The sequence below is a fragment of the Paramisgurnus dabryanus genome, chromosome 22 (assembly GCF_030506205.2).
Source record: "Paramisgurnus dabryanus chromosome 22, PD_genome_1.1, whole genome shotgun sequence".
NCBI lineage: Eukaryota > Metazoa > Chordata > Actinopteri > Cypriniformes > Cobitidae > Paramisgurnus > Paramisgurnus dabryanus.
Window position 1 is genome coordinate 19,702,724 of NC_133358.1, and position 27,239 is coordinate 19,729,962.

At 38.8% G+C, this 27,239-nt stretch overlaps 2 protein-coding genes across 2 annotated transcripts in view; one reads left to right on the forward strand and one right to left on the reverse strand.

Annotated features, from left to right (window-relative positions):
- Nucleotides 1-8,412, forward strand: part of slco5a1 (solute carrier organic anion transporter family member 5A1) — a 41,489-nt gene extending 33,077 nt beyond the window's left edge. Inside the window, exons 6-10 of the mRNA XM_065258104.2 lie at nt 1,803-2,001; nt 4,507-4,666; nt 5,163-5,404; nt 6,290-6,354; nt 6,947-8,412. Coding sequence (XP_065114176.1) covers nt 1,803-2,001; nt 4,507-4,666; nt 5,163-5,404; nt 6,290-6,354; nt 6,947-7,395 — 1,115 coding nt within the window. The 3' untranslated portion in view covers nt 7,396-8,412. The remainder of the gene's footprint in view (nt 1-1,802; nt 2,002-4,506; nt 4,667-5,162; nt 5,405-6,289; nt 6,355-6,946) is intronic.
- Nucleotides 8,413-11,663: 3,251 nt separating this feature from the next.
- On the reverse strand, nt 11,664-23,988 carry csrnp1b (cysteine-serine-rich nuclear protein 1b). Its single transcript, XM_065258105.2, has 5 exons — nt 23,802-23,988; nt 17,466-17,661; nt 15,273-15,532; nt 14,892-15,188; nt 11,664-14,788 (listed from the first exon to the last, which is right to left on the reverse strand). Exons 2-5 carry the CDS (start codon nt 17,641-17,643, stop codon nt 13,823-13,825), a joined length of 1,701 nt encoding a protein of 566 aa, XP_065114177.1. The 5' UTR covers nt 17,644-17,661; nt 23,802-23,988; the 3' UTR covers nt 11,664-13,822.
- Nucleotides 23,989-27,239: the final 3,251 nt, after the last annotated feature.

The following is a 27,239-nucleotide window of genomic DNA, read 5'->3' on the forward strand; positions in this document are numbered from 1 at the left end:
TCTGTGTGTGGGTGAATTAACATTTGTCGAGGCGTAGTTGAGGTTAGTGAAGCAGGCTGTCTCCACAAACTTTTTGTTTTCCACTTTCTGAAGTCTGATTCATTTTAGCACCATTTGGACAGTTTGACTGAGTTTAACCAATAACCATGATCATTAAAGAGCACCTAATTCATTGCTAAAAAAAACATTGTTATTTTGTGTATTTGTTGTAATACAATGTGTTTGTGTGGTTTATGTTTAAAAACACATTATTTTCCCCATACCGTACATTTTTGTAGCCCCAGATTTCTTCCTAAAACGCACGGATTTGGAAAGCTCTGTGTCCCTGATTGGCCAGCTAATCTGTACATTGTGACTGGCCTGAATACCAATGTCAGCCAGAAATTTGAAGCTCCTTACCATGTTTGAAAGATTCGCTCACAATGCGATGCTAACAGGAGTTAACTTACAAGTGGGAGGATTTATGATAATGTCGGTCTTGTCCATGTCAACAGACTCAGGAAGTAAACTGTTGCCTACAATCCGTGTGCTTGTTGTAGTCCAAGAAAAGAGATTTACATTGGAAACGATCACTTGCGTCATCGTTTACCTTGGAATTTGAACCTTTTGCATATCATTAACATGTACTAATACATACATACACACCAAAGAAAATGTAAAATCATGAATCGGACGATAGTTGCTCTTAAACAAAACATGCATTCATTCACAGATCAGTGCTATCTTAAGGCGGGTCGCACCCCGGCGAAAAACGCCATGTCGCGTGTAGGACAACTCATAGGTATCACACACAATAGCGCAAGCAAGAGTCTACTTCAAGATGCAAAATATGCGTTAGCAGCCCATGTTAATCGTTAACTATTTTGGACAAATATGATGTTGTTTAATGTTAACTATGTGTGTGGAGCTCTGTGACATGGCAGGGATTTGCGCAGCGGACAGCCGTCGTCAGACGCCGCCAGTGTGTGTACATTCATAGAAAATAATGAGTTTGATTTTTAGATACATGGCACGACGCGCGCTTTTCGTCCGGAGTGCGACCTCCTTTAGACTGATGTTGCTACTGGTGTTTACTCTGTTTGATTTATTTTATTCAAAACTCAAATTAAAATTATATCCTTTATTTTTCCTACAAGTTAAAATGTATGCTTGTTTTGACCATGTTGAGGGCAGGCATGTGTTTTCCTTGCCCCCCTCGATGGATTTATTTGACCTATGAATGCCAGCGGTCAGCTTTGACTTTCAAATCCCAGGCTGTGTTGCCAGCACATGTGCATCCCTGATGGAGGCGGCTCTGCACTGATGTCCTTACAAATCACATTTATTTAGTCTCACTGTTGTACTGCCAGCCTGTGTGTCTGCAGTCACGGTTTTATCCTGTGAAGATTTGTCTAAGATGATCCTTTGAACCCATTTCAGGATGTTCACATTCTTTTAAGTCTTTGTGCTGACTTCCAGCTATAGAAATTTGTGGACATTCCTGGCGGTGTCAAGTTTAAAGTCAACAAGAAGTTAAAGCTCGAGTTCGTAACTTTATTTTTGGTTCAAATGAACAATAATCGTTACTTGTACATAACAATGTGCATTTCTTGCCTTACTCAAATTCACAACAGTTTGCTTATAATAATGTTTTATAACTTGAGTAAATATTAAAGATATCAAGGTTATGTTCTTTACATTATGTAGGATGATTTATGTAAAAAAAAAACTTTCACTGGATTTTTAAAAATGGTCTGTAAATGCCAATCCATGTTGACTTGCACATATGTGATGTTTATCTATTCTTTCTCTGTTGTCTTTAGGGGTTATTATCGTGCCCAGTGCAGGGGTCGGCATCGTACTGGGTGGCTACATCATAAAGAAGCTAAAGCTGGGAGCTCGTGAATCCGCCAAGCTGGCCATGATCTGCAGCGGCGTGTCTCTGTTATGTTTCTCTACTCTCTTCATTGTGGGCTGTGAGAGCATAAACCTTGGCGGCATCAATATCCCTTATACCACAGGGTGAGTAAATTACTTATCCATTAAACCTTTCATTGTCTGCTACAGGGATCCTGTTTATGTTGTATGGTTATATGAAACACCAAACTCAATATAGTAAGCATATGTTCTTCAGCAAATGGTGATGATGTGTCTTGGCACATTTTAACGTCTGTACATACACATACACGTACACGTATGGTTTGAAAATCTGCCTAAAGTTTATGATGACTCTGCATCATAACCACCCAAATCCCCCTCCCCTGTTTTAGCTCTATGGGCACCAGTGTCTGTTTCCTGTCTTGCACCTTACAAGGCGACCATTGAGTCTCATGGTCTGACCAGCGATACGGCGTGTTTGTGGAAGACATGGCAGAGAGGTGTGAGGTCTGTACAGACAGAGTTGCCCTGCAAAACAAAGACGTGGCATTAAAAGTGTTTGCTACGAGTAATGAGTCAACGATGACATTTCACGTCCTATGCAAAGAAAAGTTATAAGCATTTATTTTCCTGTATACTGGATTTAATGTGCAGTAGTGGCCATTGTATATTGTGCCGTTTTACTTCCTTTCAAAAAAGTCTACATAGATGTCACTTGGTAATATGTACCATTGAGGTAGCCTTCCTATATGCACCCTTTAGGTACAAGCAATGACGGCCGGTGACTTCTTTTTTCGAGGGTATGTAGGCCAGTATGTAAGCCGTCGTGTGTTGTTCGTAATTTCAAAATATGTGTTCGGCGTTTCGAGTGAACCTATGTGCATCACGTGTCTTGTCAAAATAAGTGCCTGCTGCAGATGCATCTAAAGGTTTTATGATAAAAGAGACGCTCGCGTTTGCCAGAAACTCGCATAATCTCTTGCGTAATCACAGTTTATTGTTAAGGGAGTAGGGCTGTGCTGATTAATCGTGAAAATGCGCGTTTTCTCAATGAATTAATTTGAATGAATTACGGTGAAATGCCGCCACATCCAAAAGCCAAGGGGCGCTCTCGTGTAGAAACGCCATTTGTGCCACAGAAGAAGTAGTATACAAAACACTATTCCAGGAAATGTCTAAAGGAATATTTATATCGCTGTTTTTCAGATTGTTTCAGGTATTTTCATGATAATAAAAATATTTTGAATGATTGTGTTTGACGAGTGTTGCTTTTTTAAATGCACGTTATAAACGACTCAAACTCATAGTGATTTTAGATTGATAAGGACTTCCTACTGATCACAGAGCCGTAGTACACGTACAAGCTGTGCATGAAACACAGAATCGGACCCTTGCGATTCAGTATCGATTTCAAGCAGGTCTTTTTAATGGGGAACGCGATGTATCGGCACAGCCCTATAAGGGAGTGTCTTGCGTGTATTTTGTGAGCGTCTCTTTTATCATAAACGGTTTGACGCGTGTGTAGCAAGCACTTATTTTGACAAACACGTGATGCACATGGTTCACATGACGCAAAAAATGTTTTTTTGAAAACTTAAGGTCCACGAACCCCTAGTGGTTTACAGGGGAACTGGCGGGGGTTCATGATTAATCGATTAAGAAGATTAAGAAAAAATTACTAGATGAAGGTCCAATAACAGGTAATAATTAGTGCTGTCAAAAGATTAATCACGATTAATCGCATACAAAATAAAAGTTTGTTTTTGCATAATATATGTGTGTGCACTGTATGAAATGATTTTGTTTATATAAATACATTATATATACACATCTTTTCAAGATCTGTGAGTTTTGTTTCATTCTGTATAAAGGACACACAGAGAGGAGCTCAAATTCAGATCGTTGTGTCTGTCTATTCTGCTGGCTGTGTTATTTTGTGATTTATCTTCTCTTCCTGCTGTACATCTGTGAGGATAACGCAAAGTCAGGCTGAACGGTTGCTGGTAGCTGTATGTTGAATTTGGAAAAGAGTCCTGTTTGAATTTGTCAGAGGTTCCCACAACCTTAACATAACTGTTTATTCAGTGTCTCTCTCTCTTTTTTCTTTCACTGTCTATCTCTTTTGTCTCTCTCTTGTTCCCAGAGATGAGACTAGAGGTTGACTGTGCATATAAAAGTAATCTAGTTTATAAGCGACCACTGTAGAAAAAAGTATACAGTAATGTTTATATTAATTTGGTTTAGCATTTTTCATATACAGTGAGGTACAAACATCTATATTCATTTACAGACTTTGAGTGCAAATATAATTGGAAGAAAAATCATACTTCATGCTATCCCAGATGTGTGCCTCAGTAGAAGGAAGAATGTAAATATTATGAAATAATAGTTTTTTTTCCAAACAGCAAAACTTTATTACCGTTTTATATAAGATTTACAATTACAGATGTTCAATTTGACACCACAGGCTTATATATCTCTTTAAGATGCATACAGTCCAATATGTGGTCTTTCCAAAAATGTTAGTGTGTTGTCCCTAAAATAACATTGATTGTGTTGTTTTTTTACACAACAGTTTTTACGGTGTAGCAGCTTTAATGTAATATATTTTATTGTTTAACTGTCGTTTTGTGTCTCTGGTTTGTTTAGGCCGACACTGACGCTGACTCACAGAAACTTAACAGGAGGCTGTAATGTGAACTGCGGCTGCCGGATCAACGAGTACGCTCCTGTTTGTGGCTCCGATGGAATCACATATTTCAATCCCTGTCTGGCGGGATGCAGCACAGTTGGCAATGACAGCACCGGGGTGAGACTGGATGCCTTTCTGATCCATATTCAAGTTTCATAATCACAAATCATTTTAATTGTGACCATGCCTATGAAAACCCAACTAAAGTCTTTTTTTTTTTAGATTCACTGCAAGTCATCCTATATAAAAAATATTTTGTGAAATAAACCATGATATCTTTAATATTGACTGAGTAAGGTCATGTCAAAGATTGAAAACATAGTGAAATTAATGGTTGAAATAAAAATTTGTGCTCCTAATTTCAGTATTTGATTTTGAGATTTTTTAGTCTGGTTTTCAAAGACAGTGTCACAATTAATACTGTTGTAAATGCCTTGCTGGCATTTTGCATCACGTCTAAAGAAATATTTAATTTGGGTTTAAATCTGTCGTTTAATTCCAGCATCATTAAATTGAATGCAAATATATAGAATTTTAAATGTGATTATGTTTCACTTTTACCCGTTTTTTTTTGTAATACAGTAATTATGGTATTTTCATTGTTTCTCTCCAGATCAGAAACTACACCGACTGTGCATGTGTGCAAAGCAGACAGGTTATAACTCCACCCACCAGTGGCCAAGGCAACCAGCTTCAGCTTGTCATCGTAAAAACCTACCTGAACGAGAACGGATTCGCTGTGTCAGGAAAGTGTGACCGCACATGCAACACACTCATCCCCTTCCTCATCTTCCTCTTCATCGTCACGCTCATCACTGCTTGTGCGCAGCCCTCCGCCATTATTGTCACTCTCAGGTAACTCAAACACACTGACTAGCCAAGCTTATCTAATTTAAGCACTTTTACATGTAAGATAGCATGTCATGAAGAATCGGTAATAGAAATATATTGTATAAAACATATAATAGTAATAATTAGTCATATTATTTTATTCTTTTTTTATATTTAATTGCGTTGAAGATATCATTTCGAAAGTACTTTTTAATTTTGAGTTAGCATTTATCAGTAAGTTTTTTTTTTTTCTGTATTGCTTTTACAATTTTCATTGTAACAGCAAAGCTGTTTACAGTAAATACACATTATTTCAGACAGTAGTTTTAAAAATGAAAATATGTAGAATACATGGTTTTATTTAAGGCTGTCAAAAGACAAATCACGATTAATCACATACAAAATAAAAGTTTGTTTTTGCAAAAATATGTGTGTGCACTGTGTGTAATTATTTTGTATTTATAAATACACACACATGCATGTATGTATTTTAGAAACTTTCATTTATATTATATATATATATATATATATATATAAATTAAAAATATATTTAAAAAAATCTTAAATGTATACATGTATGTGTATATACATTTACACATAACAATTACACAGAATACACAAACATATATACCTTTATTTTGTATGCCATTAATCGTGATTTAATTTTATGACAGCTCTAGTTTTATTACAACTTTTTTCATAAGATATACATTAATAATACTGTGAACTGTGAAAATAATATTCTGTGGGATTGTAATATGAACGTTGAATTCATAGTGCTATTGCGCAATATGCATACCCAGTTTTATTAAATGTATATTAGCAGCACTAACTGGAAAATTTGCAGGTTTGTAATCGGATATATTATATTCAAAAGGATATAACTAATAGTCTTTTGTTCTTTTGTAGGTCAGTGGAGGAGCAAGAACGACCATTTGCTTTAGGAATGCAGTTTGTGCTGCTAAGAACTCTGGGTAAGTTTGAGAAATTTACATTAAAGGGAGTTTGTGATTCTCAAATATGTCTCTACTGAAGATAAATCAATATTTGTAATCTGATGACAAACTGCACATCTTCAGCCAGCTTATCACAAATCTTTGTAAACAGCACCACCTGGTGTTCATCTTGATAAATTACACTCTTACGTCTGGAATTAAAGGGATAGTTCACCCAAAAAGGAAAATTATAAAATTTACTCGCATTCAAGTTATTACAAACCCGTATACTGCTTTATTGCACTAAACACAAGGAAAGATTTTTAATAAAGCAGAAAAAGAAAGCACCATTGACTTACATTGCAAGTCAATGGGGGATCTGATCGGTTTGGTTACAAACATTGCTCAAAATATCTTCCTTTATGCTCATCAGAACAAAGAAATGTACAGGTGTGACAAATTTTTTTACTTTTTGGGTGAACTGCCCCTTCAAGCATTACAAACTTAAAGTAGTCGTAATACGGGACGGAATAATGTAATAAATAAACCTTATTGTTAGACGAAGCCGTATAGTCATAACACAAGACACAAAAACAATTAAGTTAATGATTTCTCCACCTTTCATCTGCAGCTTACATTCCCACACCCATCTACTTCGGAGCCGTGATTGACACCACCTGCATGCTCTGGCAGCAAGACTGTGGCGTCCACGGTTCATGCTGGGAGTATGATGTCACTTCCTTCCGCTTTGTCTACTTTGGACTGTCAGCCAGCCTTAAGTTTGTGGGCTTCATTTTCATCTTCCTCACCTGGTACTCGATTAAATACAAAGAAGATCGCTTGAAGCGCTGGCAGCAGCATTTGCCCCCACTGGGCACAGTAAGCGATCTCATCTGCCACGCAGGAGGCCAAAAGAGCCACGCTCGCACCCGCTCCTGCCCCGTTTTCACACCCCGTCCCGAGCACGCGGACCAGCCCCCACTCAACCGCGGACACTGCAGTCAGAGCTGTCCCGGAAACGCGCTGAAAGCAATAACCCCGCCCGCTCGCTCCTTGCAGAAAATGCACTTGTACATTTAAGGACACGCCCTGATTCATCTGCCTCTGTGTGCCTTCCCAAAGACACGATGCGACCGAACCTCCACCTGTTTCTCCGCTCGTCCCCGCGTAGCTTCAGGGGCTCGCTGCGCTTGTGCAAACACACCATCGCAGCAAACACGCATCTCGTAAAAATAACATACATGCTGTAGAGATGTGTGGATGACAATTATGGTGCTAATTTGGGTGGATGATGTTTTCTCTATTTAGTCTTGATGATTATATCAAAGACGTTCCAACAAGCACAAACGAAAATCAGTTCTATGCAAAGCTGTATTATCTACATTCAAAACGCTATTCATGCCACCATTCTCTGAATGTTGCTGCAAGATCTGTGAAAAACCATCTACACTGGACGTAAAACTGGACTCGCTTCTGGCTGGTTTGGAGGTGCTGAGCATTGCGAATATGCGACTTAATGATACTCAATGAGCTATTTTGGCACTTCTGCCCCCGTCTCTATACTAATCACATAGTGCTATACTTTATATACAGTGCCTCCTTGTGAGCAGTAAGGTCTGCTGACTAACATTGGATTTGGAGACCTGGCCCAGACCTCAAGTTCCTATTCATCATCTTTATAGTAATTGTGTCTGTCTGCAGTGTTATCAATGCTGTATTCAAAGTTAACTGCAGCGATCGACTCATTCTCGTTTGGTTTGTAATACAGGCCAAACAATGCATACTTTTATGGTATGTAGTTTTATGGTTCTGGTTAGATGGAATACAGCTAAATCCTATGTGGTGTTGGGTTTAGGATTAGGTTTGGGTGTAGGATTAGGATGGAAATAGCGGTTCTTGCTAAATGGGATACAGCACATCCTAAATTTCATGAAATGTTGGGTTTAAGGTTAGGTTTGTGGAGGGTAGGATTAGGATGAAAACAGCGCTTACTCTGCAAGATTTCACAAGATTTTGGCTGTAGCTGTATCCCTTCTAGCCACAACCTAGTTTGATGATCCAACATCAGGTCTAAATGCTTGAGATTTGTTCAGCAAAGATTGAACGTTGGGTTCTGACGTCAGGCCGACGTTGGGTTTTGATGTCAACTGGACGTTGGGTTCTGACGTTGATCCGATTTCTAACTCTTCCAAACTCCAGTGTTTTTTTGCTGTTTTCTGACATCGGGTTTTGACGTCACTCCGATGTCCTTTTTCGGACGTCGGGTTTTGACGTTGCTCCGACGTCAGAAAACGACATCTGAGCGACGTCAAAACCCGACGTCAGAAAACCGCAAAAAACAGGACCTGACATCGGATCGACGTCAGGCCGACATTAGAAAACAGCAAAAAACACTGGAGTTAGGAAAAGTTAGAAATCCAAATTAGCCGATCTTTAGAAATGCGTTCCAGCTTGGTGTATCAGATCAGGTTTTAAGTAGATGATTCGCAATTTGAGAAACAAACGTGGATGCAACATGTTGTATTGTTGTATGAAAAGGGTACAATCATGACATCATTACTACTGCATTGACCAAACTCTCTGAAATGCAAAATGACCCAAATATCAGATTTCCATTGGAAACCAAGTCAGGCAGGTGCACAATGTGAACAAAGGATTCAGTCAAACCCTCATAGCATCCTCTATGTACCTGAGCATGTCTAAGCAGCTTTGATGATAACATTCACAATGCCACAGCAAAATCTGAGTAGTTTGATATTAATGTATATCAGCTGAGGTTATTATCAGCAAAAGCATGTGCTTTGGCTGGCTACAGCGTAATAATTCACATCTGTAATGTAATTAAACCTCTACTTAATATGCAAACCTCAACATTTTAAAGTACCCATGTCATGGGCTTTTGATGGGTATGTTATTAGATGTACTCGAATCAGTTTCGATCGTTACACACTCAGTATTTTAATAGCCACAGATTATTACACATATCCATCAACACTGCTGATTTATATCAGTGTCTGGTTCGTTTATATATTCACCAAATGTATGCAGGGTTAATACTGTACTTAGATAACTGCTTAACATACCAACGACAAATCCTAAATCTTTTGAGACCCTGCTGTAATAATTCCACACTCTTAGAGAAAAGGTACATAAGCTGTCACTGCGGTGCTACCCTTTCCAAAAATACAATGTTGTACCTAAAGAGTGCATATTAGTACGTCACGGGAACATTTTGGTACTTCAAAGGTACATATGTATGCCAAATGTCAATGGTACATAAGAACCTTTTTAAAGGGTGCCGTTCCAGCTTTTCTGCCTGTTTTCTAAGAGTGCATATATATGTTTAAAAAAAGAAAATTGTACACTATAAGAAACGCATTGAGTTCATTTTTCAGACCAATGGAATTTGTTTACTGTCAAAATGTTTTTCTTGAATATATGTATTTAAAATGCTGAGTCTAGTATTTGAATGTGAAATTTAAACTTGGGGTGTAAAAAGCGAAATTTAAGGAAAAAATGTGAAACTTTTCAGCATTTAAGTGTTTGTGAAATACACAGTGGTGAAAGTCTGTAAAATAGAAATATCACTTCGGTCTAAACAGTGTGAGCCATATAAAGAGGATCTAATAACGCCTGATTATAAAGGAGAGAAAGTTACTGTACTGCCATGCAAAGGCAAAACGCAGGACCTACACAACACTTATACGTTTGCAAAATTACAACAACTGTGATCACTGGATTGGTAGGTGTTTATTGAAGGTGTATGTTTATACATTTGATTAATCTGATATATCTGTTGCGCCTGAATCTATAAGCTGAATGAATGCTCACATGTTAAGATAAATTCGTTTTGGGGTCAATACTGATTTCAGATCAGTGTAAAGGTCAGCTGTAACTCTGTTTGTCAGTGCAATCAATCATGGGATCAGGTATGAGGCACGAAATGTCCTAAACTGTCCTTTTGGTTCTTCAATATTTTATTGACATGTATTTATTGAAATAAAAGAATTAAGAAGCAGCAGTGGAGATTTTAAGCTTGTTTTTTTGGAAAGGTGACATTTGTGAATACTTTTATTTACAGAGTACACTATAAAAAAAAATGACGTTCTTAGTATTTTTGTCTTGTCTTTCTTTGGTAGAAATATCAACAAATTCTTAAATTAGGATGCTTTTTCTTGATGAGCAAAATGACCTATGAAAATAAGTCTAGTTTTTAGACAAAAAATATACAATAAGTGAATTATTATAAATCATAATTATGACATTAAAAGTCAAAATTACGAGATAAAAGTCTAAATTACGACTTTAAAAGTGAAAATTTTTTGTAAACTCTAAAAATTTGAAAAAAAAGTTAAAATGTGTTTTTTATTTTTTATAAATGAGTAACTCTCACATACTATGGAAGCCCATATCCGCCACATTAGAAAAAAATCATGCTCTGATAAATCATAATAATGACATTAAAAGTCGAAATTACGACTTAAAAAGTGAACATTATGAGAGAAAGTCATTTTTTGCAGTGTAAAAAAAATATATTATATAAATATATTATATAAATTTATAAATGAGTAACTCTCATATACTATGGAAGCCCGTTTCTGCCACATAAGAAAAAAATAATGGTCTAATAAATCATAATTATGACATTAAAAGTCAAAATTACGAGATAAAAAGTCAGAATTACGAGATAAAAAGTCATAATTACGAGATAAAAATTCGAAATTATGACTTTAAAAGTGAAAATTATGAGAGAAAGTCATTTTTTGCAGTGTAAAAAAAATATATTATATAAATATATTATATAAATTTATAAATGAGTAACTCTCATATACTATGGAAGCCCATTTCTGCCACATAAGAAAAAAATAATGGTCTAATAAATCATAATTATGACATTAAAAGTCAAAATTACGAGATAAAAAGTCAGAATTACGAGATAAAAATTAAAAATTACAACTTTAAAAGTTGAAATTATGAGATAAAAAGTCGAAATTAAGACTTTAAAAGTGAAAATTATGAAAGTCATTTTTGCAGTGTAAACTCTAAAAATGTGAAAAAAGTTAAAATGTGTTTTTTTTTATATAAATGAGTAACTCTCACCATACTATGGAAGCCCATTTCCGCCACATAAGAAAAAAACATGCTCTGATAAATCATAATTATGACTTTAAAAGTTATAAAAAGTCAAAATTACGAGATAAAAAGTCAAAATGACTTTAAAAGTCATAATTTTGACTTCTTATCTCATAATTATGATTTATCAGAGCTTGGTTTTTTTATGTGGCGGAAATTGTCTTCCATACTTAAATGATAACATCAAGCTTAAAAAAACAAGCCAAACAACAAACTTAAGAAAAAAGCTGAACTTTTATTTTGAAGGGACACACTACCGTCAAAAGACTTGAATGAAATGAACAGCTTTAAACTGTTAAGCATGAAAATATATATAATATAAAAGAACTGCATGGTTTTTGTCTTTAGTTTCATTGACGCAGAAAATATATACAACAAAAGGCAGAAGTAAGAAACACTTTGCAAAGCATCAGAGATCAAAACATACACCGGCCATGACTAATAAATACCATAACTTCCATTGTGATGAGGTGATGCATCTTTACAATGGAATCAACTGGACTTGAACGAATGAAACCACGTCCACTCGGCCATGGAAATGAATCGATTTCAAGATCAGCACATGAAGGCGAAAAAAGCAAATACATTTCTGATTGTGCATTTTTGCTCTATTAACATATATGGAGACGAATGTATAAACAAATCTTGCATGCAAATTCTTCTAGGCTGATCCAACAGCTGAATTCTGGATGGTCGGATATGTACATTGATTCAGAAACGTAAACCTTTAAACATCTTCATTTTGAAGTGGGAATTTTCTTTGCATAATTTTAGATCTTGCATAATATATGCAGCTTTAACGTTTTTGAAACTACTAATTTATACCCACAAAGTCGTGTCTGCCCAACCATTCGGAGTCATTTCACTTGGTTAATTCATTTAGGTAGTTACAGAAATTAGAAATATGCAAATACCTGCGTAGCTATATTAATATATTACAAACATTTCCATATTTGAAGACCATTGTGGATTTCATTTCTTAATAAAATAATTTGTCAATAATACAGATTAGAATTCTCTCAAATCTACATAGTTACAAAATGTTAATTCTCTATATCATAGGCAATTTAATCAATAGGTAGGTTATACAGCATCATCAGCTATAAAACAATCTTGTTCATGGCTCCTTGTGTTAACAGGCACAAAGAGTAAACCTTTTCTTTCTTTAAACACACACCATTTTCTTTTATTGCCCAAACAATGAATAAATTAAGTCCCACTGAAATGCTAACTGTGAAATAATTTAACCAAAGTGTTTCTTCATAGTAATAGAATAGATAAATACTTTGCTGTTGGTGCCCCTTCCTCCACAGCTACAAATGAAACATTATTACAGGACAAAGATGTGCTTCACACAGGTTAATGTATTTAAGGTGAAAACCCTCCCAAAAAAATGTTTGTTTGTTTTTTAAAAGCTGCATTGTTTCTACTTCTCCGGAGCACAGTGTGGCTCAGATATATTCAAAGAAAAACCAAAAATAAATAACTCGGTAAGAATAAATAAAAGCAATGGTCAACAGATATCACAGTTATATTATGCTTTCCAAAATGAATACGATTTACAACTGAGATATCCGCGGTGTGTATAATAAATTAGAGAAAAATGCTCGCTTTTTGTGCTGATGATAAACACTAAACACCACACGCTTGTATGAAAAGCATCTCATAGACAACATACTGATCACCCATTTGCTGTCTGATCGGTTTCGTTTTCGTTCACAGATAAAGTGCTAACTGAGGAGCCTCTGGGGGATTCGCGTACCATTAAAAATCCCAAGGAGCCGTTTATAGAACAGGAGATTCCTCTAGCTTTGCAATAAAGTACAGACCACCATACATCTCAAGTCCAAAAGCAACAGAGACTGAAGCCCTCCAAAGGGGCCATTAAATGCTGTTTGTGTTTTGGTGGAAATTCTCAGAAAAAGCCAAATAAGATCCATAACAGCGATGGTCGAAATGCATTGCTTCCAAAAGCTAGAAAAAGTCCCTGAGATACATAATCAGCATCATTTCAAGACTCCTATCTGTGCCCCTTTTGAATTCATATAAATAACCTCAGCAATAAAAATAATAATAGTAATAATAATAATAACAATAATAATAATAATGGTAAATGATGATAATACCAACAAAGTGGGTGAGAAATTCTTCACCTTCCGGGCCATATGTACAAAAATATTCAAAAATCAGTTGGCCAGACTTTTTTTCCCGAACTGAAATGTTAGCTGCCACTGGCATGGCAATACAAATAATGATAATAATAATAATAATAAAGATTGTTATAATAACTTAATGCTTTGCTAACATCTTAAAGGCAGATAATGCAAATATCGATAGCATCGGAGGATGGCGTTCATTTATAACCGACATCCCTCTAAACTTTGACAGATTCCATCACTGAAAGTTTCATAGCGTCCTCAAGCATCTGATTGTCTGTGAAGGTGGCGGGAGGTTCTGGGACCGAATCGGACAAGCCAATAAGGGACTCCAGGAGACAGGTGCCTGGGTCGGCAGCTTGAGGAAGGCTGGGGTAACTAGGCAACTGGAACTGAAAGAAGTTGTCCATGTGCTCGTACTCCTTCAGGGAGTTGTAGAGCGAGCTTGGTCCCAGACAAGGAAACTCATCGAAGAACTCCAGGTCTGACTCCGAAGACAGGCTTAGGTCCATATAGCTGGCTGAATGATCACCTATGGAGGGTGACGGGGTGTGGGGTACGGACCCACTGTGGAATAAACCGTTTCCTTGATTAGCGTTCTCGTCCAAAAATTCGGATATGGCCGTACGACTGTTGTTCACGTTAGAGTCTGTTTGGGACGTGCAGAGTTTGTTGTCATCCGCTGCGCTAAAGATGCCGTAACCCATAGATGCAGACTCGTTTTTTTGCTGCTGGTTGCTACGTTCGACATCTCCGTCCTTCCCCGAACAATCCTCATTGTCTGTGTCGCTAAAGCTTAGAATTCGCGCAAGTCCGTTTTCATCCACATCCAGCGGCGACTGCTCGCGGACCACTTCCGTGTCCTCGCTCTGACCCGACGAGCTGGATGAATCAGTCATGTCGCTGCTACAGCTGTTCTCGTTCACAGCCACCAGCTCGGAGCTGAAATGAAATGAGGGTCTCTCGGGTACGGTGCTGCCCTCTACTGGACGAACCGAGGAAGTGCAGTCAGGCTGTTCTTCCGAAGCCTCGGTCGTGTGCTCCTCCAGGCGTTTCTCCAGCTCTAGCTTCATGATGGTGTGGATGTAGTGGGTTTGAACTCGGCTAGAGTTGAACTCGATACGGCCCTCCGTATTCCCGCACCCGTCTTTAGTGCAGCCACATGGGAAGGATGAGTGGTCCATCTGTAAAACCAATAATTAGATTACGTTAGCATTTCGGTAAGCGATACCTGTAAATATTAGCCGTAACCTCAATTGGGATTGGATGTTTCTGTTAAGCCCTTACCTGACACTTGATCCCGGCTAAACTACAGCTACATGTTTCTGGCTCACAGAAGCCCTGGCAGTCACAACCGCAGTCCTCCCTTGACGTACGCAACTCGTGCAATTGGCGCTTCTCTTCCTTATCGATTTTCTTCACACCGGCTGCTTTGAGTATAGCGTGCCTTCTCTTCGAGGGATAGGGGTGCAGGAAGGACCCGTCCTCCAGGTTAACGCCGCTGAGGTCGATTTCATCCTCGGGGATGTCGTCCACAGTCAACTTGTCGGCCTCTTCTGATTCCTGGGTACCGTTTTTAGTAAGCTGTCAGGAAAAAGAAGAATGGTTAGCGTTTTATTGAACACTGAAAATATGGAATCTAATTTAAAGTAAATTTTGACTTGATACCTTCAGTTTGAGCGCTTCCAGTTTCTCCTCCTTCATTCTGTTTTTAAGTTTTTCTTTCCGTTGGTGCCGCTGTTCTATGGCAAATTCAGCTAGCGTGTAGCATCGCTGCGCGCTGTGTCTCTGCAACATGCCGAGGGTGCAGCCTCCACGACTGGGCACGCTGGTGAAGCCCTGGCAGCGCGGGAAGAAGTAAACCGTGACCTGGTCGAACTGCACGTTCCCTCGGCGCGCGCGCTTGACTTTCTTCAGGATGGATGTGGCTGAGGAAAGAGGATCAATGTAAGGTGGTTTTTCATTACATGACTCCTGTATAGCTAAGCTTAAATCCTCTAAGGGAAAACATTAAGTGGAAAACAGCAGCCAGACATTCCCGCTCACAATTTCATAATGGAAAATAAAAAGAGTGTGCCGAAAGAGAGAGGAAAACTGCATTCTTTTCCTAGCATCTCAATGGGAAGTATTTGAGTAGGAAGTGTGCCAGGCCTAATGGGAAAAACAGAGTGGTTGAGTCTCTTGTGTAAACATCAAGATCACACGTTGTGTGCCGTAGCACCAAATCGCCACTAGATGGTAGACCACACATAGCAAATCACCCTAGACGTTAGTGTGTTTGATTTGTGGACCATTTCATACTTTTCTGTATCTGTTGTGAAGACAACTGCATTCCTCATAGCGTTCGTGTCTGACAAACAATCCAGCCAGGAATTTCCCCTTGGTGCTGAAGTGTGCAAGTCTATCCTCCAAATCGCGACCCATCGGCTAGATGGTCTGTAAAAGGTTTTCACAAGTGGCAAAGGGAGTTGCTTTTCCCCACATCTTTATATAAAACAGCTCCCATCACCCCTGCAAATGGCCCTAGAACATCTAAGAGACACTTTAGTGAACGGTCACAGGTCAGAGTTTCGCTGCCCAAAGGAGGAATTTTCCTACAGTATACAGGAAAACCATATGGACAGACCACATGTGGAAACAAGCAGTTTGTCTATTTTTTTATACTTCAAGTCGAATTGCTAACCTCTGTGTAAGCACAGAGCAGTTTCTCCCTCAGGGCCGCCAGCTCACCGATTGTTATCAAACGAGATGGATCCTACTGTCCCCACAGCTGGCTTACATTAGATGTGCATTTTGGAGGGAATCCAACCCTGAACATTTTCCCTATCAGAAGCTTGTGCAAATATGCTTTGCTCATCTAACAGGACTTTTGAAAGAGAGAAACAAAAGAAAACACAACAACCAGCCCTAAACTTCGGAGATCTTCACTAAGTATGAGTTTATGTGCAAAAGTCCTTGAGATGTGTCAGGGTACACATCATATGTTTCGATAATAAAAATAAGCTTTTGAGGAATCTTTCCATTCTCGTACAACCTGTTGAACATGCCATATTTAATAGGATGTCTACGATCTTTTTCCGCCACTTTCTCTGTTTCGTAAACATAACCAGACAGGCGCATCATTTCACTTCCTCTTCTCTTCCTGTGCCCCCTCTTTGTCTTTCTCTCAGCACCTGTGCTGGGTTCATGCCCAGTACTCAGACAAAGCGGTGTTCACGCTCGCTGGCTCATTGCCCTGCCATCCTGGGAAACTCACAACTGTTTGCCTTCCCTTCTTCTCCGCTGCCTAACACACCACAAAGTACCTTCAGCCTCCTGGACAGACCGGCTAAATGTGCTGTGCATCAAAACATATGTATCTGTGTAACTGGTTTCATCCAGAATCCAGATTGCCAGGCAATAATCGTTTTCCCGTATCTCAATACTGTCTTATCAGGTAGGACGAACATTGGGTGGCATTGGACTAAGATAAGTCATGCAGAGAAAGTCATGGAGAGATTGTGTGCTATGAAAAAAGTGGACTTAAAAGTCTGGGAACATTTATGAAAATGCATGTAGCTGGTCAGCATTATCACAAATCTGACAATTTTTCTTGATTTAAATTTATATACTGTAAAAAAAGAATTGTTGGTTCAACATAAAATAGCAAGTTACCTGGTTGCCTTAAAGTTTTGAGTTAGTTTAACTAAAATAAAAAAGTATTAGTTGATTCTAAACTAATATTTTTAAGTTGAATGAACTCAAAAGATACCTGGTTGCCTTAAAATTGTAAGTTGAACCAACTTTTTTTACAGTAACTTCCAAGTTCAAAAAAGTTCACACATCCCAGACTCCACTGTATTAAATAGTTGTAAAACTCACTGTTAAAGAGTTTTGGAGAGCTGGGGTTGCTGGGTGTTGAATCCAGAGTGTCCGAGTAGCAGCTCTCCCCATCCGAATCCCACTCGGAATAGGCGGATGAGGAAAGAGAGGAGGGGGAGGAAGAGTAGCATGGGTCCTCCTCCACCTCCTCATACTTCCTCTTGAGAACCCCGCTCATGGCGCTACTGTCGATGATCTGCGAGACACAAGAAAAAACGAAAAAGCATTACTACAGGCCATCAACAGATTTTCAGATCATTTACATGTACACAAAGAGATATCTTGAAAGTTCATTGTATAGGCTAAGCAATACACACACGTGCATGCGATCCAGCCTTCGGCGAAGCTAATTTGTTTTGCTATGGAAATTATTGTATCTATATTGCGAGCAGAGCTTATCCACATGAGCAGATGATATCTGCAGCGCTCTCTTCGATCCTAATAGCAACCAAACATCCATGATGTTTTTAATACAGGCCTCAACAACCAGCTGACCGCTTTATGTCGTCTATTACCAGCAAACAAACAGGAAGCAATCAATCAGACCTCTCCGGTGCGGTCAACAATTACCAAGCCCTTCACCCACTTCACAATCCAATCAGCTAGACAAGTATATTGATTAAATACATAGCCACCTTACCAAAAGGTGGGGGATTTCTGTAACACACAAACTTAAAAAAAAAAAAAAAATGCACACATGGGCCTATTGCACAACGGCTAAATGCATTTTATTTGATAAATGTGTCAGAGTAAACATATTTGTTGTAAGCCCAGAATGCATCTCAATGCATTGTCTACCCGGTGCACACCTGCTTTATCTGTCAGAACCAGCACAACAGAGCATCACTCACACCATCATTTGATACCAGCGGTCTCTGTTGTTTCCTTGTTTTGAGATAAACCCCCATCAGTTTGTTCACCTCAGGCTGCTCGGTCTCTCACCGCACTTCACTAGAGATACTCATGCTGAAACAGGCAGAATGGAAGAAAGGAAGGAAAGGGTTTGATTTAAAGATAAAAAGAGTTTCACCACCGTATGGGGAAACTGACGAAAAACTGAACTTAGTCATTGCTAGAATTAAATCGTATACTACCAGTGTCAAGCTCTCAAGCATGTTATTTCCACCCAGAAGTTAGATGGTAAGTGATAACAAACAGTACAGTCACTTCTGAAAAGGTGGCAGACGGCTGTAAATGGCACATTACAGAGCTCACAATCTTAGACTCGGATGTGTCATCCGAAAGATATTATGAACCAATGACAGCTTAATTTCTTCTGTATAGAGTGTGACTAACATAATGACTCACAACATGTCTGCGATTTGTCTATTTGGTATTTAATGTGCATTTTTAAGTACATTAATACGTTTATATTGACCACCCTTATTAATACACAGGATTATACAATATTGTAATGGCTAGATTGCACAGAAAGCCTTCCTTTCGCACAGGTTTCTGCATTTCACACATTAGTGCTGTCATCGTAAACGTGCCAGACGATGAGGGCTGTACCGTCTGCACATTTAGCCGCGTCTCCTCCGCCAAATGTCACTGCCAAAACTCACGAGGTGGGTCTTATCTGTCTCTAAACCTGACAGGAGACCAACCATGACAGGCATAAAACTTATCTGCTCGTGCAACTCTTGCCAAAAGCACCTTGCAAACGCATTTGAACTGTACAAAAATTATGCAATGGATGCCACGCGTAATACTCGGACATGCAGCTGACAAACAGGACAGCAAACAGCTGAAAAAAAAGTACTGGCGACTGAAGACATAATCTATTTTTACTGCGAACCGTATGTGTCCAGATCAGTCCTTATTTGCATGTAAACAGAGCCAGCGCAAAGCACGAATCCTTTTCATGCTACATCTTGCTTGAAAACAAGCAGGCTATTTGCACAGACAAGCCTTTGGGCCATCAGATTTCTTCATGAAAGGAATCTTTTCATATAAACGGCAAGGCTTTCAATAATGAGGAGACTTTCACCACACATGTGAAGACGACAAAGAGTTCATCCTAATCTACTCATTTGACTGTGAAATTGCCTTTCGCCTTTTGCTAGCATGACGTTCGCGTGGCTCAAGAGACGGGAGCACCTGCAAAAGTGCTTGACTGGTGTGGGTTTACCTTAACATTTCCCATCATTTCTTATTTAGATAAAAAAAACTCACTTCCCTAAGGAACTCATGCACAGCAGAGTTTTAATTAAGGAGAGGGGGGAAACCGCACGGGACAGATGAGAGATAGCGGGGGAGAGAGCAGGACCTGGGTGTCTCTTTACTGTAGTCTACCTGACACATTGATTTGTTAATCTTGCTTAACAGGCAGAAACAATGGCGACAAGCTAATCCCAGGAACAGGAAGGGGGGTATACAAGGGGGGTGGGTAGCTCATACAAAACTCAATCCAAAGCGTGTCTAGAAACACTAGAAAATATTAGTGAAAATTCAGAAATAACGTGAGTTGAGTCAACATATAAATCCACAACGGTGCATATGTGCAGCCGGCTAAGTATCCCAGACAATCGGATGAGACAGAGCAGGTGAGATATTTGCCCTGGACCATAAATTATGCAGTGCTGCCATTCCAATTGCAGCAGGTATTCTCAATGCTATTGTCACTATGGTATAAATCTAGTACCGTCCAAAACAGGAAGAACGTCTGCAATGCAATAGGCTGGATTTTAAACCTTGTTAATAAAGGTATGTGATGCTCAATGCATAGTTTAATGTAGCATACATCCATGCATGCTAGTATTAAACACACACACACATTTATCCACAGAAACCACAAACTTTACAAACAGTTGTTTGAGTCACCAGCTCTAGTCTGACTCCAAGTCTGTATGCATGATTTATAAACAGCCCACACCATCTAGCAACCTGTGTGAACTAGTAAAGCAGTGCAGTGCAAAACAAGCCAAGCAGTGGAATCCTGACCTGATCTTATGCAAGATCGGGTTGACTTTGGACCCTTCAGCTCACAACCAAAGAAGATAAATAAGCAAGCAGCATATGAAGCTCAGGGGTGTACAACTTTGGTTCTGGAGGGCTACTGTCATGCCAAAACCAAACCCTGCAATCCTAAAGACTTTTTAGCCCTATAAAACAGAAGGTATATATATTGTCCCTATTAAGCATAGGAAAATATTCAAACAAAAAGCATGCACCCTGCTTACTCCTAATAGTATAGCTTCTGTATTGGCTTAGTTAAAGATCTGAAAGATAGCTGAAATCAAATGTCTTGATAATACAGCAATGAACCACTGCCAAAACACAGCCACTAGATAAGGAATATTAAGAGAACTCCCCCTGCTGGACAAGCCTACAGAACTGCAGCCACGGGGAGGAGCGGGAAACGTGTCGTGTTTTTCCTCACAACTCTGGATGCTCAACTATGCCAGAGACATTCTGTTCTTGAGCTGCAACCAGTGCAGAGTACACATCCATCCCAAACAGGAACGCGTACTGATGTGGGAGGAGGGCAGCCGGCGAGAACTTTAAACAAATAAATAATGTGATGTCTCCAGCCCACAGGAATTCTCCTCTGGCACCGTGACACATTCTGTAACGGAGGAAAATGGTCTGTCTATCCCAGATGTGTCTGTACGGTCCAAACCACTATTCCCCTATCTCAGACAGGAATGCCCATAAAAACACCTGATGGGGTGTATGATATTTAAAACATGCATCATCAAAGATTACGTTATAAGGGTGGAGGTGAATGATGCGTCACTTTCCTTACTCTATTTCCAAGTGTGCATATTTACAGTTAACCATATAAGGGAGTTTGGACAGCACAAACAAAATAACACACCCAAATGTGTAAAATTACAATCACGTGCCAATGCTTCAGTTCAATTGAATAACTATTAAGTATGCTTTAAAGCAGACTCTCTCTTAAAGTAAGCTGACAGATGTTTTAAACAAGTCGTTAATGACTGGAAAACATGACAACTGAGGAAAATACCCAAACTGAAAGAACAATTTGCATCAATATCCGAAATGCAAACTTCCAGCAGTGTGCGTAAAGTGAAGCTTTCCTGAGAAGCCATCAGCCTGGTGGTTTTGTACTAACCTAATAGTGGCAAAACAAATAGAAGCTCCCTTAAGAGACTCCCAAGAGAGGGTGTCTAGGGTGGGGGAGCTCAGGGGTCAACTCGTGTCTGGGGCACTCGCTGGTACCTCACAAGCTAGAAGAATGCTAGAGTGACAAAACAGATGGGGTCCCTCTGTTTTAAAGACATCAAGACCACCACCTCCCCCAATCAGACTGCACTATACTGAAATACCTCGAATAAGGACACTTGGTCTTAGGGATGCACCGATACCACTTTTTTGGAATACGAGTACGAGTACTTGCATTTCAGTACTTGCCGATACCGATACCGAGTACTTAATAAAAAACATGATTTAAATTTACAGGTAACAGCTTTAGTCATATAATTTAACAAAAAAACAAAGGACTAGTTTTCCAGTTTGTTGTAAACTCTGCCTCTTTGGACAACACAAGAGGCATTAACCCCTTACACGCCGCTCAAACATAGACATTTCTCAGACCATGGTATCGATTCCAGGTATCGGGGGACTTTTAACGAGTACGAGTACTTTAGAAAATGTGGTATCGAGGCCGATACCCGTATCGGTATCGGTGCATCCCTACTTGGTCTATTGGGTGGTTAACACAAAAGATAACCTGATGGGTCAACCAATGATACAGATCTCACAATTAGAGGTATGACGGGTTTAGATGAGACATACAAAGCATCATCTTAAAGATTACAAGAAGAGGGAACAAAGAAAACTCTCTAGACATCAACATCAAACACTCACATCAGTTAACTGACTCACTAGTTAATGCTTAAGCAGCTGACAGCACTGCCCACAACACACGTGCAGGTTTACACATTCCCGATCAAGGGTATAAATATATATCACGTGTCTGTTTTGTATGGGTCGCTTTAACTTTATTACTACAATTCAAACAATTTACTATTTACATAGGCAGCATAATTATGTAAATGTATGTGGTGCTACCAACATGAAATGGCAATTACAAACTAATTAGATACTGATTCAAGATAAAAAGCCATTTAAAACGCATTATTTATTCAGATGTGTTGGTTTGAACTGATATCTTTCTCGCAAACAGTCCTCGTGAGGTCGCGCGCGAGGCATCAGCACGAATCATAACAAACGCCGTTTCTTCACAACATACTCGGCCATTTGAGCTAAAGTTTACAAACAAGCTCATTAGTAAACGCAATAACTTTCCCATTAAACATTTCATTTGTTTCTAACCACAGCTTACTGTTATGAAGTATTCCCTTCAATAGTGTCTCAAACACTGTCGTCATATTTCCAAAAAAAAGAAAAGGGACCTATTAAGCAGCGTCCAATGAAACAATGACAAACTGACAAACCAATGTGAAATGCGAACATTAGTTTACATTATCACTCCAATTATTTCAATCACGCCTCGCGCAGCGTGTTAGCGATTGATCATCATCTCTCCTCGTGATTGACTGATGTCAATCAAATGATAGATAGGGACGTGCGCGCAACCTCACATGCATTCAAGTCGTGACATCACACAGGACTGAAAGTGCAAATGTGGCTAAGCACAGGTCTGCAGTCAACTCTATGAACTGATACGGCGTGGAACCTTAAGGAGTCGCTCTCGCTTCAGAAGACACACCACCAGCACTGTAAACGTGAACGAGCTCAACATATACGCGCGCATCCAAACCAGCAATTACGGTTTATTGGATAGCCTACACATAAGGTCCACTATGCTGGAATTCCGCGAATGGGTCCAACGCAAAACCATCAACAGCTGTTTTGGGATTGGGAACGATCTTTTAATTAAGTCTATAGCGACACAAACTCTGTCACCACTGACATATAAATAATCTATGATTGTGATGCGTTAACGTTATAATGAATCAGAACGCACGCGCCTTTAATTGTTACTTATAATAGCCTTCACTAATGATTCTGGTTTCAAGAATTAACTCACCCAAATATAATTCAAATCAAAAACAGAGCTTGTTACTGAAATTAAAATCACAAAATGCATGTCTATAACGTTACATTCACTACCGTTAAACACAACAGCCAGACAATGCCACATAACGTAAACTTTAGTTTTTCATTTCACGCCAATAACAACAATGTCATTTAACTTAACTACTTTAAATCGACATATTTTATCTGTTTACACTGACACCAGAAATGAACATTCAAACTATTTGGCTGGACTCCAGCACCCAGGTTTGGCTATTAGACAAATTACAAGTGCGGCGTTAAACAATAACGACCTCCGCTACTCACCAATAGCGGCTCCGATCAGCATTAGTGATATCGCGGTATCGATGAGTCCAAACCAGTAATAATCCAAGTGATACGTTCGCGATCGTATCCGTACAGAGATCCCTGTGTGCTGTTTGTGTGTCTATTGTGCGCTCGCTGTACAGCAGCTGAAGCTGTTCCTCTTGTCTGAAGCAGACGGCGGAGCAGCGCAGTCTTTTCGTCAGTGGAAAACTCCCTCCTAGCGCGTGACGCAGGCGGTGACACGGAGGGAGAGACTGCCCACGCGCCGCTTCCTGCCTTCCGCGCGGAGCGACACTCCTCCTGGCGCGCGTGTATCCTGACAGAAAATCACTATAGTAACATAATCGAGAAAGCGCCGGAACACAATAAACGCAGGTTATGGGAATCGTGAGTCTTTCAATACATTGAAAAAAGCGCGCTGGTAACCAGAGTTTCCGCCCAAATACCACATATACAACCGTTATCATTGTCACCACAGTAAATATTATGGTATATTTTTTAAAACAGTTTTAGTAATCTTTCTGCTATTGCGTTTCATTGTTTTTTTTATGACCGTGGTGCCTAATACAATACATTTACAACAAAGAAAAAAAAGAAAGAAAAAGTACAATTATTTTTATATCCATTTTAACTTAAATCTTTTACTTGTCATAAATAAACACTTTATCATGGTTTCACTACAGTGACCATAGTTTCATAATAAAAACATAACAACCACAAATTAACCATTCTCTATAGCTTAACAATAAAATTTAACAATGATATTTGTAGCACAACTTTTTTTGATAATACAAATGTTAACAAATTTGCCAAAAACATTTAAATGCTAAATTCACTGAACTAAAGCGTCAAAAACCTTGTACATCTACTGCATCATTTAGTAGTAAATCTTGTAAAACGGTTGCATAATTTACTGGTTAAGCTGATGCAACTATTTTGAATCGACTTTAACCATCAAACATAAATAAAAAAATTATAGCAATTTTTAGATTTAATAAGACAGTTAGACTTGGGGCTAAAATGAAAGTTAAGCTTTGGTTTCACACTTACTGTGACTGATTTACAAATTCAGGCATGATTTATAAACAGATAAGATAGCATATACATCAAGTTTCCTCATACCTAAACCATCCCTGGCGTCATCAGTATCATCATTAACAGCCAGCAGCATGACACATAATTCCACTATTACAGTATTAAAAGATCAAAATGTCATTTTTTCAACAAAGGGTGTGCTGCTAAAGTAAACATAGGTGTAAAATACAGCTAAGGTGTTTGGGCGGCGCCTCCAAAAGATTGGTTTTGTTTGTGTACATAGTGTTTTACAGTAGTTGAATACAGGATCATAGATGTTCCTCATTTTAAGAGTCTTAGGTTCTTGAGGACTCAAAAAGGGAATTATCTTTCTTTATCCACAAACTAATTACAGTCTGCTAAGTATAGTGTCATGCTGAGAACTATACAGTTCTGCTGTTGTTGTAATTCACAAACCAAACTGTTAGCAACAAGTCAGAGCCGTATAATAGGTAAAGCCGTGCACCAATCAAAATGCTGGAATTACGTCAGCTATTATGTTGATACTGCCCAGGGATGTTTACAGTTTTAATGTAATTGTCAGTGTGATTCATCAATGTTTGTGAGAGATTAAGTATATCTATTGAGACAAAAAGCATGTTATGAAGTATCTGAGAACTTTGATGTCATGCTTTTTGTCGCTGTCTGGAAGTCACAATACTTCACCGTGTAGTTTTCTCCACAGTAAAGGAGCACTTCCTCACTCACCTCTTGCCAGCAAAACCACTAATATCTGTTTAGGATAGCTGGTGTCTTTGTGAAGAACATAGTGGTTGAGTTAATGTTATTGTGGTCTTGGCCAAATGAATGACTTTGAACAATCTGTTGAGAAGAGAAACAGAATTATTGTAATATATTGTATAGGTACAGTACTGTGCACAACTTTTAGGCCAACACAACCAGATTTGTAGTTTTAGAAGTTTTAATGTCCATCCATATTTATTTTTCAATCTATTTTATTAAGATACAAACAGATAATATGGGAAATATGTACACAAAATAAAAACTATTTTCAAAACTATATGTCTTCTTCAGGTAAGTATTTAGTGTGACCTCCCTTGACACAAAACACATCTTGAGCTTTAATTTCATATACAGTCCTGTGCAAAAGTCTTAGGCCACCATGCAATAATTAGATTTGTTGTGTTTTTGCAATGTTATAGTGATCATATATAATTATTTCTCGGGTTCTTTATTAGAATACAACCAGAAAATACAGAAAACTTGTATGTAAAGTATAACAGTATAAAAGTATAAGCTGAAGTGTCAAGTATTTTGGGTAAACTCCCCTTCCAGGCAACGGCAGGATCTCCTTATGAAATTAAATCCTCATTAAATTTCTCATTCTAATCAAATGACTTCAGGACTTCAGTCTCCTCAAAAAAACTCAAGATGTGTTTCGTACCAAGAGAGGTCACACTAAATACCGACTGATGCCTGAAGAAGACATTTAGATTCTAAAATTGTTTTTTTTATTATGTGTAAATTTTTCCTGTATTTTTTGTTTGTATCTTAAATAGATTGAAAAAATATGCATGGACATTAAATCTTCTATAACAACAAGTCTGGTGGTGGTGGCCTAATGCTACGTACACACCAAAAGTGGGGCATCGCGTTACTTGCGGGATTTAACTTCGTTTTATGCTAATTTTTCGCTCGACTTTTAGGCGAATAGCGCATGTTTTCGCTGCAATGACGTGTCTGATCGCGTCTTTGCATTGACTTTGTATGTAATCTACTCGCGCAAATCGCATCTGGTGTGACCCCACAGTAATGCTACGTACACACCAAACACGGGGCATCGCGTTACTCGCTCTAGATTACTCACAGGATTTAACTTCGTGACATGCTAATTTTTCACACGAGTTGAATATTTTAAACTTGGGCGAAAAAGTGTTTGAGGCAAATAGTACGTGTTTTCGCGGCAATCGCGGCGTCCATATCGCATCATTCGCATCGGCCCATGCAATGAAGCGTCTGATCGCGTCTTTGCATTGACTTTGTATGTAATCTACTCGTGCAAATCGTTAAACTCGCATCTGGTGTGACCCCACAGTAATGCTATGTACACACCAAACACGGGGCATCGCGTTACTCGCTCTAGATTACTCACGGGATTTAACTTCGTGTCATGCGAATTTTTTGCTTGAGTTGAATATTTTAAACTTGGGCGAAAAAGCGTTTGATGCGAATAGCGCGTGTTTTCGCGGCATTAGCGCCGTTCATATCGTATCATTTGCATCGTCCCATGTGAGGACGCATCTGATCGCATCTTTGCATTGACTTTGTATGTAATCTACTCGCGCAAATCGTTGAACTCGCATCTGGTGTGACCCCACAGTAATGCTACGTACATAGCAAACG

Excerpts from the sequence above, each read along its gene's own strand:
- csrnp1b (XM_065258105.2), bottom strand. The coding sequence starts at position 17,643 with ATGAGCGGGGTTCTCAAGAGGAAGTATGAGGAGGTGGAGGAGGACCCA. Across the intron at positions 15,533-17,465 it reads CTCTCCAAAACTCTTTAACA|CCACATCCATCCTGAAGAAA; the intron begins GTGAGTTTTACA and ends CTCTTTCCTCAG. Across the intron at positions 14,789-14,891 it reads TAGCCGGGATCAAGTGTCAG|ATGGACCACTCATCCTTCCC; the intron begins GTAAGGGCTTAA and ends TTGGTTTTACAG.